Here is a 14995-nt window from a genome sequence, read left to right as displayed (position 1 = left end):
CGGTATAGATTATGGACATAGACACGAATTTAGTATTGTCCATGTCCATAACAAGACCTACTTATTGAAAAGCACTATTGAGGTGATTGAGAATAGTATTCAAGTCCTCCAGGGATTCTGCCATGATTTCTATATCATCGGCAAATCGAAAGTGAGCGATATATTCGCCATTGATGTTTAAAACTATCTAATTAATTAAACAAAAAATATATTTGAATTATGTGGAATTTCTTGAACCCTTTATTTCCCTAAATATTTTACAAATAATATACTGTAAAGAAATTAAAAACCATAATGTTTTTTTAACCAATATACCTAAATTATATGAACTACTTACTTATGTACTACCTACTTTATTTTATTACTTAATTATATAAACGAAATTTGAAGTGCTTATTTATTTTGCTGTATAGTTCCTATACTCTACCTTTCTCTATTAGACTTGACGTTGACAATATTCTAAAAAGAGTATCTCCTCCAATAAAAATATTTTCTAAATAATGAAAATTAAAACTTCCGGTAGACATAAACTGTAAAACTATAGATAGTTCTTATAGTAGAGTCTCTACTACAGAAGATTCTTCACCAAACATTCCACAATTCGTCTAGAACTGAGAAGTCTTTTCTTCTATTATAATATTTTGTATTAGTGACATATTTCCGGGCGGATATACTTTAGTTTCTAGTAAACAGCATCAGAAAACAACCGGTATAAGGTATTTACATATTCATTCTGCGCTCGCACTTCGTGCAATTTCACTAGCATGTCGCAGCAAATAGCAGTTTTGAATCCTTTACTTACAATAATATAATAGTATATGAATTTAAACCGACGGTATTGATACAAATTATATTTTTAACGCTTTTAATTAAATTAAAAGTGTAAGCCTGTTTAAGCAGAGCGAAATATGTTGGACTATTACCTTAAAAAAATTAAACTCATGATAGACAGGTGTTCAATACATGTTTAGAAAACTTACTACAAAAGCGTTTCTAATATTTATTTTATTTATTTATTTCGTTATTTCACCAAAAACATAAAAATAAACAATACCATATAAACAATTCAACTGAAATACAGTAGCATGAAGTACAGATTAAAATACACATATAAAGGTACAAAAGGCGGTCCTATCGTTAGGGCAATCTCTTACAGATAACCATTGCTTAAAGGAGAACATATAGACGGAGGTATGTGGCGGAAGAGTGAATTAATATTTTTTACGTATAATGCATAAAACATCAAATACATATGTTTATTAGACTACTTATTACAACAAATAATATATACTACATATACATACACATATAAATATATATTTGTTATGTTATTGAAAATAATAAAATTACAAATAAACATAATAATGTTATTAGTTTAAATAGCTTGAATATTGTGCAGCTGGTGTAATAACGCCGGCTGCACAATACTTGAGCACTTAGAATTTTATTTCAACAACAAAATATACAGTGTTTAGAAAAATAGTGTTTTATCATTTAAAATCGTACATACCACATCTCAAGCAAATAGATTATTATTATTAAGTATATAATGTATAAAAATTGCTTACTTATATATTCATATCATGCTAATCTACAGAACACATTTGGATAAATTATATTTATATGTTTATATAAATATAGTCAGAGGCTCAAAAGTACAAAATAAAAACAATATTTGTTATGTTCAACATCCTATTATTGTATTATATATCTATAGGAATACTAGACAGATGGTCAGGCAGACAGATAACCCAATAAAATGATGAATGATAATGAAATGATAGATGATTCGTTTTAGCCAGTTGGCTACGAAACCATGAAAAGACGTCTGACCTATCGTCCCGTTTTTATTTCTACATTTATGTATTTTGAATAAACGATAACATGTAAAATGAAGCATATATATTCAATAAATTTTTTGCAACCTAGTTTTTAGACCATATTGATAAACATTTTTATTATTATCTTTTTTTCATTGCTTTAGTTAACAAACAGTGGCATATTACATATATTACTTTATAATTCTTAGTATTAAATATTTAAAGAGATTATTGTCGAACAAAATATAATAATTTAAACTTGTTCGCAAATTATATATTTAATCATTTTTTCTCTCACTGCACTGAGTTGACTGGAAGAGAATTCGTTCAGAAATAATGCCACCCTTGCTAACAAGTTATTAAGATAATCGCTGTATTTTTTTACAAGTACAATAAAGATTATATTGCTTACAATAGAGCGACGGTTAATTACAATTAAATAGTGAGGCCACCATGGAGCTAAACCATATTTTGCGAACAGTATGCTATGTACTTACAATAACATCCTCATTCATAGTCTCGTAATATGATGTGTTAGTCAAGCAGCTAATGTTGAAATATTAATTGCCAATTGTGTTGTACTAACTATTACAATGGGGTCATTGATATATACGAACTTTAAGCAAAACTTTCGTCGGCTGAAATGAACTTTTTTAACAATATCTGAACTTTTCTCTTGTGAATTATAAAGTCCGCAATGACTTTATTATTCTCTTTTTAGACTATTCTTTTTTGCTTTGGAATTATTTCCAATATAAAGTAGATTGATTTTTTAATATTATAGTATATATTTCATTTTTAGCTTGAGTAACTTGAAGATATATGCATATTATAAAAATATAAATATATAAATTTGTGCATTTATGTTCTTGTTTAATAATTAATCCATCTATGTGATAACTATATTTTAATTTTTTATTATTTATATTAGGCAGTCATCTTTATGGTTGTTATAATTGAATTGATTTTATTACTTGTTAGGATCGCGAAGTTATTATTTTATATGAACATACATATTTGTATGTAATATAAACGCACAACCATGGAATATTTTTTTAATTTTTATGTCGTTGTTATTTTTTATTATCTGTCTCACTTATTTCTATTAGTGCAAGTAATAATATTTAAAAAAAAACAATTAAAATACTAACAGTTACAGTATATGTAAATTGAATCGCAAAACCTACGATATAAGATTCATAGAACCAGAAACCCAGTTGTACTAGTAACATACTATAATTTTATTGATCCAGATTTACGAGACACTATCCGTGTTATAAGTACGATTTCTTATCGACTATTATCACACTTTATCGATTCACCACTTATCGAACGCATTTTATGACTGACGTATATCACTTGCGTAAATGAGATACCAGGTTCGATCACTGTTGGATCGATTTAGGAAATTAACTTTACAAAATCGGCTCTAATATAGGTGTTCAGGGTTTTATTACAGACATTCGTTACCTGATTTTTATAACACAGCCCAGTTTGATGATTGTGTGACGTTTAAGAGTACGATTTAGTCGTCATTTGTTAAATAGTTTGTCATTAATAAATATAACGACAGAATCAAATTATTAATTTACTAAACGAAGAATCGAAGTCATAAAATCAAGTAAACAACAAGGGAAGAGGCAAGCCTATGAAATTATGGCGGGTATAGTGACATTGTATAGGGATGCGGTTCAATCTCGTGTCGTAGTGACCATGACCAAATAAAACCTAATTTTCTATGCTTCTATGGCGAATTTTCTCAATGTTGCGATATATTTGAAGAAACTGTCACGAAGACTTAGGCGAAAATGACTTTTGATAAACTCTCGAACACCAAAGGATGAAAGAAGACCAGAAGGAGGAAAGGAGAAGGAAAAGGAGGAACTGTACGTAACTGTGCAACAATACAAATCCGTTTTTTAAATGAGTGAAAATAGGACACTGCCTGTGCTGTTGATTGTAGCTGACTTTCCAATGAAAAATTATAATTAAAGGTGACCTCGGGGGAGTTGACCCATCATGTCAAATTCACAAGGAATTAACCATGATAGCTGTTTTACAAGATAAATTACTTGTTCAACAAACCTGCGACTTCAGTTCCAGCAAGTATTTAACTTTATGTTATTTCCTAGTTGTATCCTTTCGATTTCGCTCGCGTGAAATTAGTATATAAAGTTTACTACATGCTAAGTTAAGGCATAACCTACCCGTGTATCAATTTCATTCGAATACTTTCAAAAGGTTTTGCGTGAAACAAATAACACACATCCATCTTATCATCGTTACAAGCTTTCATTGTATAATATTAATAGGAGAATGTTAATAAGTGATAAAATAATAATACAAATTGCTCGATCTCTATAGTCTATGACTCTTTTTATTTGTATCTGACATATCGAAATGCATCTTTTATCTTTTATTATCTATCTTATTTATCTTATCATTATTTATCTTTTATCTTAAAACTTTGATTTTTCCAAAATATTAGCCTGTATTTATTACTATTTAAAAACTTTATGATCTTAACATTAATTATTATCTCCTCCTACCCACTTAATACTGAAATTAATAAAAAAACCTACTAACGTACTTATATACCATTGAATAAATTATACATATAGGTATATCATAATATTTCAAGCCTTTTGTGCTATCGTTTATTTCTATCGTGCACAACACCATTCCGTTTTTGATTAATTCAACAACATTTACTTGTTCTATTATCGAATATGTATGTAGATATCTTTACTTGAATCTTCTTGTCCTTACTATACAGACTATACATGTATTGTACAGTTATATAGAAACTATAAGTTATTCATTGGAAGTATGTGTGCCTATACGTTGCAGTAAAATGAGGATTTCGTGAAATACCCAGGGAAATCCACGTAAGTTCTCGATATTTTGATTTATTAACGTTTCCCTTTTGTTTATTACTCAGTTTACTTTCAAACTAAATCTCGTAGAATGGGATAGGAAAAACTTATATATTTCTTTATTACGAATACCTAGATAACAAATAAAAATTTCAATCAAAACATAGGACTGCTATGGAGAAGGGATTGTTAGTAACAAGGAAGTTTTTGGTGGTCGACCAGCCGACCTCCACGCAAAGGTCCTCAATGGTCGAGAGATGGGCAGCAGCGTCACTCAACATCACCAAAGCCTAACTGCGGCTGCCAATCCGCCTGTTAAGCGTTGCAATTACTGGCAAAACCCCCATACGGGGGTGTAAATTATGTTCAGCATTGAACAATAAATTGATACGATGCGATACGATAATTAATGGAATTACCAATTAAAGCAACTATTGTGATTGTGATAGCCTTTGATTATTCGCCATTTTTTGTAAATATGTGATATCTTTAGATATTTCATGAAATCTCTAATATTCCTATTCCCCTGCGACATATATACAAACTGTATAATATGCTCTACAAATGAATCCGTCCGCATGCTTCTTACTCAGAAAACGTCGGTCGCGCAGTAAAATTTATGAGCATTTTACGATTTCAATTTACATTTAAAAAGCCAGTAACGGGTTTCAAGTGATATCTGTTTCGAGTATGCATAACAGTACACACAATTACAATTCTAGTATCCGTCACTCAAGCTACCGCTATATGAATCTAAGTTCACTTTCACGAAGGTGAAAAATATTGATGTCAAAGTGCAGCTGAGATGCGACAAGACTCGTTTAATAATGACGGATAAATAGCTACTAGTACCTACCCGTCTAGGAGTTTTATCATGAAGTAGGGATATGATTGATGTTCCTAAACGATCCATAAAAGTGCTCCTATTGCCTCTTTCCTCAAGAAAAAGAAGAGAAATATTGTTTGTTATTATTACGATGGTATAGGTACGAGTATAAGCTGGTAAGTACGAATAGAGATTCTTTTTAAGTTTTCTCTCTGGACCGGTGTTTTGTTCCCTTAGTAGTCTCTTACATCATCATGTGGATGAATAACTTTATATTATAAAGATATAGATAATATTATAGCTTTACATTATGTATCTCGCAACTTTGCTTGATAAATTTTCCATTCACATAAAATAATATTAAAAAATTTTCTCTGTAATATTTTGTCGTATAACATATGTAAAAATTTTCTGAATTACGTTAATATTTAAACAGCTCAGAGTTCAGTTTCTTGTATAAGTAGATAAATAGGTTTTTATTTCTCATTATAATATTCGTTTGTTCACATAAAAAAATATCAACATTCGAAGTGTTTTTCAAATCACTGAAAATATTGCGCCAATATTTTTTTACTACTTTAATATAATAACTGAATTTAAATATTTCAGTCCTTTAGATACTTATAGGACAGATTGGAAAAAATATAATAATATTTTTATTAACTACTTTAAGAGAAATATATATAAAAAGTTATTCACACAATTATAAATTTTATTCAGTATATTATAATAGACACAATTCTAAATAATGGAATTGCTTTCCTCTATTTCGTGCACAAGGGTCAATAGGTACTTGTAACTCTCGCGATCATTGGTATACATAGGTAGTTAGGTGGCGACTCATTAGCATTGCAAATAAGCTATATCCCGGAAAACATTCAACATTCCGCCTGACACAAGAGCATCGGTCAGGACGTTAAAATCAACTTAACATAAACGTTTTATAATGTATTTACTTGTAATGATTCCTTAATAACTATTAAATAATCATTACCACTTACTTGTAATATTTCATATTCTATAAAGAAGGTGCTTCATTTTTATGTTATAAAACATATAATTAATTTATTACTTCACATGTTTTATTTAATGAATTATATTAATTGAAATAGGTATTAAATGTACACAATGCTAGGATAGAAACATGTTTATGGAAAAATGCTATTTTTACATATCTACAAACGGGTAGATTTATTTAAAAGCAATCGATAAAAACCCAGTTCTTAATCATCTTAATGTCGGTAATCTATCTCGTAATGAATATAACCTTATTTCTCGCTCGCTTGTAGATTACTGACGTCACAAAGAGCAGTCCAGAGCGATATTGTATGTATACAGATATCTACTCACCCCTATAAGCTTCATTTTGTTGGTGGAGGTCATTTAGGTAGAGAAGGGTGGGAGAGTGGTCACCTTACATACTTTTGCTTGAATAATTGAACGTCGTGATTGCTATTTTACCTTCCCTATCGTCATTTAAATCAAATCTTAATATGCAAGTATACCGAAGTTTCTTTTATATTATGTATTTTAGTTTCGCTCTACTCTTTACTTTATATCGACAAATTACATTTGCTTTACAATTGTTTGTAGATCTTCTTTATTAATAAAAAAGTCACAATATATTTTTCGGATGGAAAACTAAAATTAATTTTTCTTATTGTTACTTATGTATGTGACAATGGCTTGCGCTTATTGAGATGATACATCAAAAATGGCAAACTTTTTTGAAATCAGTTGATATATAAAAACCCTACATGGTTTCCACCGAGCACATCATTATATCTTGGCCTTGACTCCATATATAGCCCTATACGTGTTTAGAATAGTGCTTAAAACCAAAAATGTAACTCAATGTTGTTGCTTTTGTAGATTTTGTAATGGAAATATATTTTTGCATTATGATAACTTTATAAGGCAATAAGTTAGTAAGGGGTTTATAGTGACACAGTCATAATGATTATAATTATTAATAGACTTATTAATAAATAACCAAGAGTTATGTACAATAAAGATTTTACAATACAATACTTTATTGCGTAAAGTATTGTAACAAAAACCCCCCAAGGGAGAGGCTTATGTTCAGCAGTAGACAGTTAATGGATGATACGATGATGATGATAAACGGGAAGACTAAATTAAACAAAGAAGCAAGATAGATAAATGAAAAAAAATTACCTTCAGGATTATTCGTTTCTGATTTGATAGGACCTTATTTACAATATAAGAATAAAGTCGATTTGAATAATTTGCAAATCATAAGAACTCACTATACGGTTATTATTATTATTATTCTGCAAAAACACCTCAAATTGACTGTAAAGAATGCTGCTGGCATTAAGTCCGCTTTTTGTATCGTATTCTTTTGGTCAATAAAGTAATTTAAATAAAAATGAATAAAAATATTTTATGAATATCATATAAAATCCCTGTCATCAATATTTAAAAAATAAATTGAGGTTCTTTGTGTATTCAATCGACTATAAAAAAGAGAAGGATTCCATCGACTCTATTTTTTATTCTAATTTATCACTAAAGCTAGTTTTGTATTATCTGTGCTATACATTCTCTATACAACATTTTTGTTGTTGATTGTACATAAGGTTAGGAGTATCGATATTAAATTTTAATTTAACTATGACACCCAGTACACGACGTCAATTTATTACAAAATATCCTCATAACAGCGACATTGTTTGTTTAGTAGCCAATTTTGGTGAGTCGACGAACAATGGTAAGTTACTGATGAATTATTACTATTCATTCTTGACACTCACTAAGCACGGAGTAGAACCGCAGCCTCAAAATTTATTCTCTCCATTCAAAATAACTAACTTTATTTAATTAATTATTATTCTACTAATATTATTTATTAAGTTATTATAAACTAGCGACCCGCTCCTAGTAGATAATTAGAAAAATAAATTAATATTTTGAATTGGCGATTTAATATAAACTAAATTGAAGATAACAATAATTTTAAACGTAAGGCTGTTCAGTAACCCCGCGGCATTTTTCTTTCTTTTAGCATTTTTACACCCGTATTAACTTCTAAGTAATATAATAAGCTTGATAATAATAGAACTATATAGTTGGATAAGGATTAATATCATGATATGAATGTCATCTTTCGATTCTACCCATACCTTGATCCACTAATTTGGAAAAAATTATATGCATTTATGTTACTAGCTGATAATATTTTCTCTTTATAACATTAGTGTATATGTAATGTTTGTAACAGCTGAATGGATTTAAATAAAATTTTTCACACTAAAAAACCGTAATCTCAATTTAAAAATAAAAAACTTCCTAGAATAAAAAGTTTATTGAACCTAGTTAAATAATAATTTTGCGGAAGTCTATAAAACTAGATATATAGATTAGATTAATATAATTTTATTAGAAAACAATTATATCTAATGAAGTAATTTCCTATTCCATTACGACGTCAAAAACGCGAAATACAACTAGTATGTAAATATAATTTAATATTTTATCCACTACATATCCTTTTCTCTTAATAGCATTATTATGTATCTGTATACACACAAAAAACTGCTTTTATATAAATGAAGATTTGTATTTCACGCCCTCTAGTAGCACCATAATAAAACAGAATCTTTATATCGAATATGCATGCGTTCTACATCATTAACTCCCTCTGTTAACGTAGAGGGCGCTATGGCATTTCATTCATCACTCTGGGCGTATATTTAGTGCCTATATCACAGGAATCAATTTTATTCCCTTATCTTTAACATTACACTTTTAATTTAATAGTTCAGCAAATTATTATGATATGAACCATTAAGAATTTAATGTAAATTCTGAGGCAATTCCACTAAAAATTTAGTTTATACTAGTTTTTTAAATAACCATCTTACTATAATATTAATTTTTAGAGATACAGAATAATGCTTTAGAATGTAGTCGAGACTGAATCTATTATCTCTTCGTCTAAAACTAATCTTTTAATTGGATATTACAACCAAATAATTCTCATAAGGACCAGTATGAACTAAATTGCATGTTGGGTTAAGGTTTAAGAACACAAATGTTGAACGCAACTTTGTTTTTCTTATAAGAATGTGTACATAATAATAGTGGCATAGATTCTACCTACTTGTCTAAACTATAATATTTCTGAATATATAACGTGGTTATTACCTGCTCTGTGAATTTATAATTTGTTTATCTCCAAAAACCAGTCTTCTGTTAATTATAAGTGCTAAATAAAACTTTATTTCATATCATATATATTTAATTATTTACCCAAGATTGGATATTATTTCTAAATTTACGAATTCAATTATATATTAATTAAATAAGTTTTGGGCTGTTATCTTCGTGCAATTATCTTAGGTCTTGGTGATTCTTAAAAAGTCTTTCGCTATATTATATATTTAATATCTTAATTTAACATATTTACATTTGAATAATCCATACTATTCACAAAATGTCATCATTTTACATTCTTTGGAAATGATATTGGTCAGAGCTTGAACTCACGAACATTTTTCTGTCAATTACATATAACAGAATAGAATATAATCTACATATGTAGAGTTGCTACTAAAATTTAAAAACAAAGTCCGATAATCGTAAATGTTATCCATAAAATTAAATACTATTCCATGAGGAAAACTCAACCAAGATATTTGTAGTTCGTATCGATATATGTAGATACCTTATAAGATATCCTATGTAATAAATTGAATTTTATTAAACAACTAGCGATACGGGCCGGATTCGCAAGAGTAGACAGAATTTTCGAAAATAATAAAAATATCGCTTATGTTACTCAATGATAATGTATCTTTCTAGAAGGTTCCTTCCCGAACTGTTAGTAGTGCGAACTAGTAGTCCCATTGCTAGCAATATACCCTGCCAGGTCGACTTCCCCTTGACACATGATACTTGATTCCCCTAGAAACCATCGTGCTTAATTCCAGGTGTATTCATCATAATGAGCTAACTGACCTTGCCTTTTCATACCTCATTGGTGTCCCACCAGCGTATACCGTTATCGTATGCGGACTTACTATTCCATAAAAAAATTAAAAAAAATAATATATCTTTCTATAGGTGAAAGAGTTTTTAAAATCGGAGTAGTTTTTTTGTTAATCCATTACAAACAAAGAAATAAACAAATCTTCTTTATAATATTAGTATATATAGGTATAACTTACCTTATTTTCGCAGACGGTGTGGCAGACGTATTTACACACTGTAAACAAAAGTTGGTAATGTAATATTATATGTATACAGATATAGTATAAAATCTAAATAGTTAGCATCATTTCATCGTTCTACCAGATTAATTCATGTTTCATATTTATTTTGACTAATAGAACACTGTCTTAAAACGTTACTAAGAATTTCGATTTAATGAAATTTTTATAAAGCCATAATTTATAAGGTATTCACAAAATAAATGTTATAATTTTAACCAAGTAATAATTTATATTATAGGATCAAGAGAAATAACATCTTAGTCCACAGGAATGACAACGCTTGAGGAATACCATGAACGTCACAGTATTTTGTTATATCTATCGTGGTTACCACATTTCTTTCTTAAGCTGTCAGCTTATAATATAATAAAAATATATTTCTGTTTTGTTTTTTTTATACAACTTAGAATGGCAAACAAGCTGATGGAAAGAAGTTACCATCGCCTATGGATATACATAGCACCATGGACGTAACAGAGTATACTGTGTCGCCCATGATACCCCTTATACTATGCATTTTCTGATGACTAAGATGTTGTCTTTTGTGCAGAAAACCAATGATACAATGTATAATGGAATGAATATCACAAATCGGAACGCAATAATACCTATTCATTAATTAAATAACATTCTCCATTATTTCCTTTCCTTTTATGCAGATTTAGAAGAATAAATTTATAACTCTAAAATAAGTATTATTATTATATTAATATGTTTTTTAATATGTAAATTAATCGCCTGAGTACGAGATTTATATATGTACATAAAAAGTTCAAAAATTATATTTTAAGGGCAATGTTATTCAGTTTCATAAAACCATTACTGAATTTATACATATTTTGATACACTCTCTATATATAGCTACATAATATATAACTAAAGTAAAAAATATTTCTTGGATATCTAGAATTATTGTGATATTTTATAACGCAAAACTGAGTACAATATGAGGTTATTTAAATGTGACATGAACCCATAGTACCCATATATAGCCATAATTTCATAAACTGGTATGGATGATGGGTATATTCCACTAGATAGCGGTATGTCAAACACATTCCGTGATGTTCAATTTAAAAACGTGACATTTAAATTAAACATTCGTTAAAATGCTTGTACTTGGTCCGTAGTAACCTTTGAATACCATTCGTTGAAATGACAAAATGTTATTAAAATTTTGACATAACAGACAAGTCTAAAATTCATTTAATTGTCACTTTAGTATAAAGTTAAAGTGATTAACATTTAGAATTTGATAACTAAATATTTGTTATATTTATTAAACAAAATAATAGTTTAATCGAGGCTCATAAATCTGATACTATCTGGTTCGATAATTAATACATACAACAGGTTCACACAAATGCATAACGTATATGTAAGTAAAACACAAGTCTAGTATTTCGTTGATAAAAACTAGTTACAATCCGGTACAATGTGAAACAAACAACAGCAATAATATTATAAGCCACTTAAATAATTACATATTAAAATATTATATATAATATGAATATTACAAGTTGTTAAAAACTAAAATTACCATTAAGTGTTACTATTAAAATAATTCAAATATGTAATTCGGCCAAATACGAGCTTTTATTTTTTAATACCTATATTTATTGAAATAAATATGTAATATGTAATAATATTAATGTCTATAATAATATATTACTAAAACATTCTTGTGACTGCTCTAATCTAACTAGGTAAAAAAACCTGGGTAATAGGTATTCCATATATATGTATAGTTATACAAATTCAATAGTTATTTACTTGAGTAACCGGTTTTAGTTAATTAATTGAGTTTTTTACATGATCTTTTTTCGGATACTTCGCAGTTTTGATGAGGTGAATGGTCGTCAGAAAAAAATGTGTTAAACGCCGCTTTGAGTATGTATATATGTATAATTAAGTTCAGTTTTTATTTTCATTATCCAATGGATGAATTTAATAAATTAATCAGAGCAGATTGGCGCAATTTAACTCACAAAATAATTTTGATTTAGGTACACTTAACTTTCGATTGTTTTCTACTTTTTATTATATAACATATCAAAAATAAAAAATGTGATAATAATTCTTTTAACGTATCAGTATTATTACTTATTTCATCTTTTCGTTTCTTTTTTTTACTCTCCCGTAAAATTCACTAAATAGCGCTTAATACCCTTTGCCTTTCCAGTATTGATGTGACAAAAAAAATAGATACATACATACATATCTGTCACGCCCGTCTCCTATTAGGATAGAAAAAATAGATAACGTAATAAAAAGAAAATTACCTCTACAGCATAATCCATGTGTGTGCACCGGCTGATGACACCAGTGGCAAGGTCTAGGCTTCCGAAAATTTTTGGTACGAAAAGCGTGCGCCTGTGCTACACCATCTTTCTGCAAATAAAAGGAGAAGTCATATACATATTTATATATGTGTAAATTTTCTTTAATTTCTTAATTATTAGACGAATTCTGCCATACGAACAAGGTTTAAAGACAACTCGTCATTCCCATTCGGACCAGGCGAAATGATCTATATAGAATTTTATTTCAAGTTTTCCTTCTCTTGGACAAATGTATTATGTTTTATTCCTTTTATCCCATTTTATGGTTTATTCCAATAAAAAAAAATGGTCTACTGATGCCAATGATGTATGATCAAGATGATAATATAAATCCATAATCGTTTAATTGATTGAATATATGGATTTGTTTTAATTTCATTTAGAGTGTTTCTGTGATATTTTTAAGAAAACTTGATTACTATATTTTCACGTTATATTGAAACATATTGTATATTATCCATTGATAAAAATATTGACAATTGTCTCCATCTTGAAATCAAACGGACTTTTACAAACTCATTTAATACGAACATTGATAAAAATTCAAAATAGGAAGAAGCACACGCCAGTTTTTATGACCGCACAACTATTTGACCACCAGCCCTTGTACCGACCTACCTGCTGGTCGCCCTGCGTTAACGTCACAATGGACAACGGTGGGAGGCGATCCCATTCAACATGAGAGCACGAACTCGGCAATTACGAGATAATTTCATTCCTATTCAATTTACCCGTGTCGTATATATAATAAATAGGTACCATTTGTAGATAAATCTTATTTTTCTCTATCACTATATAGTTCCCTGCATTTTATAACATATTATTATAGAAAATCTTGATAAATAACTTACGTTTTAGATAATACAGATTTAGTTTAGAAGCTTGCATATATATAATCACAGTAAATATTTTATTCAAAAAATATTTACTTAAACACAGATAGGTATGTGGTTATACATTTTCAGATTCTTTAAAATATCTTCTATCAACAACTTAAAGAGAATTAAATTAGGCTATTCGTTCAAGTTGCTCTCAGACGATTTTTATTTTTCACTTTGAAACTGTCTCTTCTTTGTAACAATTCTTATAAAAGGATTAATAGTACTCTGTACTGCAATTTTTTTTACAATTAACACATATCTGCTGTATTATCGGCATAAAATTATATCTCCATTCAGCAAAATAACTCAAACAAAAAAGTAATGAGCATTACTTTATTTTTCATCGTTCTTTAACAACTCATATTTACTCGTATTGTACTCATTATTTAAAAATCCAATTAAAAGCCAGTCTACTATTTTTATTTGCGAGTATATTCTTAACAAGAATTTCATTTGATGTTAACAATCCTTTGTTCCTAGCTTTCCATTATTGCCACTGGCCAATACATTCCACTTGGGATTTACGTGAAATAAATCTTTCGTCATCTATAAATTTCTGGCTCAGGATACGACAACACAGTCATTGACAGCACAATGCGTGAGTAAATAATTAATTTTCATTCAATATAAACGACTCCATGATAGCATTAGTCGCTCCTAGTTGCAATTTGCATTCAATAATGCCACGGACAGGCCATGATCTTTATCTATTTAAAGCCCTGACATGTTCTACACTCGTTAGCAAATTGTAACTGACGGATACAAATCAGACCTCGTTTACCACGACTATAGTGAACGGGTTATCTTTGGTCTTAGTCTGTTTGATACTCTACTCTGTATGAGGTATGATTCAGTAAGCATATAATTTGTGTTCAAGCAAACTCAGGCTTTGTATCGTATTTAAACGTTATTACGCAGTTACAAAACTAAAAATAAGCACACGATACCAACAAACAGAGCTGTGGTTGGACAGCGTCTGCTCTGGCGCCACATTTGCAGAGCACATGATCGAC

General features: G+C 29.1%; 1 protein-coding gene across 1 annotated transcript in view; it reads right to left on the bottom strand.

The window, feature by feature from the left end:
• LOC113516777 (tensin-1) overlaps window positions 1-14995 on the bottom strand; it is a 115607-nt gene that overhangs the window by 77837 nt on the left and 22775 nt on the right. The window contains exons 2-3 of the mRNA XM_052899603.1: window positions 13042-13150; window positions 10715-10752 (exon numbers count right to left, since the gene is read on the bottom strand). Of these exons, the coding sequence (XP_052755563.1) occupies window positions 10715-10752; window positions 13042-13150 (147 nt within the window). The remainder of the gene's footprint in view (window positions 1-10714; window positions 10753-13041; window positions 13151-14995) is intronic.

This window comes from Galleria mellonella, unplaced genomic scaffold (genome assembly GCF_026898425.1).
Source record: "Galleria mellonella isolate WM207_F2 unplaced genomic scaffold, CSIRO_AGI_GalMel_v1 utg588, whole genome shotgun sequence".
In the NCBI taxonomy this organism is placed as follows: Eukaryota; Metazoa; Arthropoda; class Insecta; order Lepidoptera; family Pyralidae; genus Galleria; species Galleria mellonella.
The sequence above is the reverse complement of the archived record's forward strand: the minus strand, read 5'-3'. Positions and strand labels throughout refer to the sequence as shown.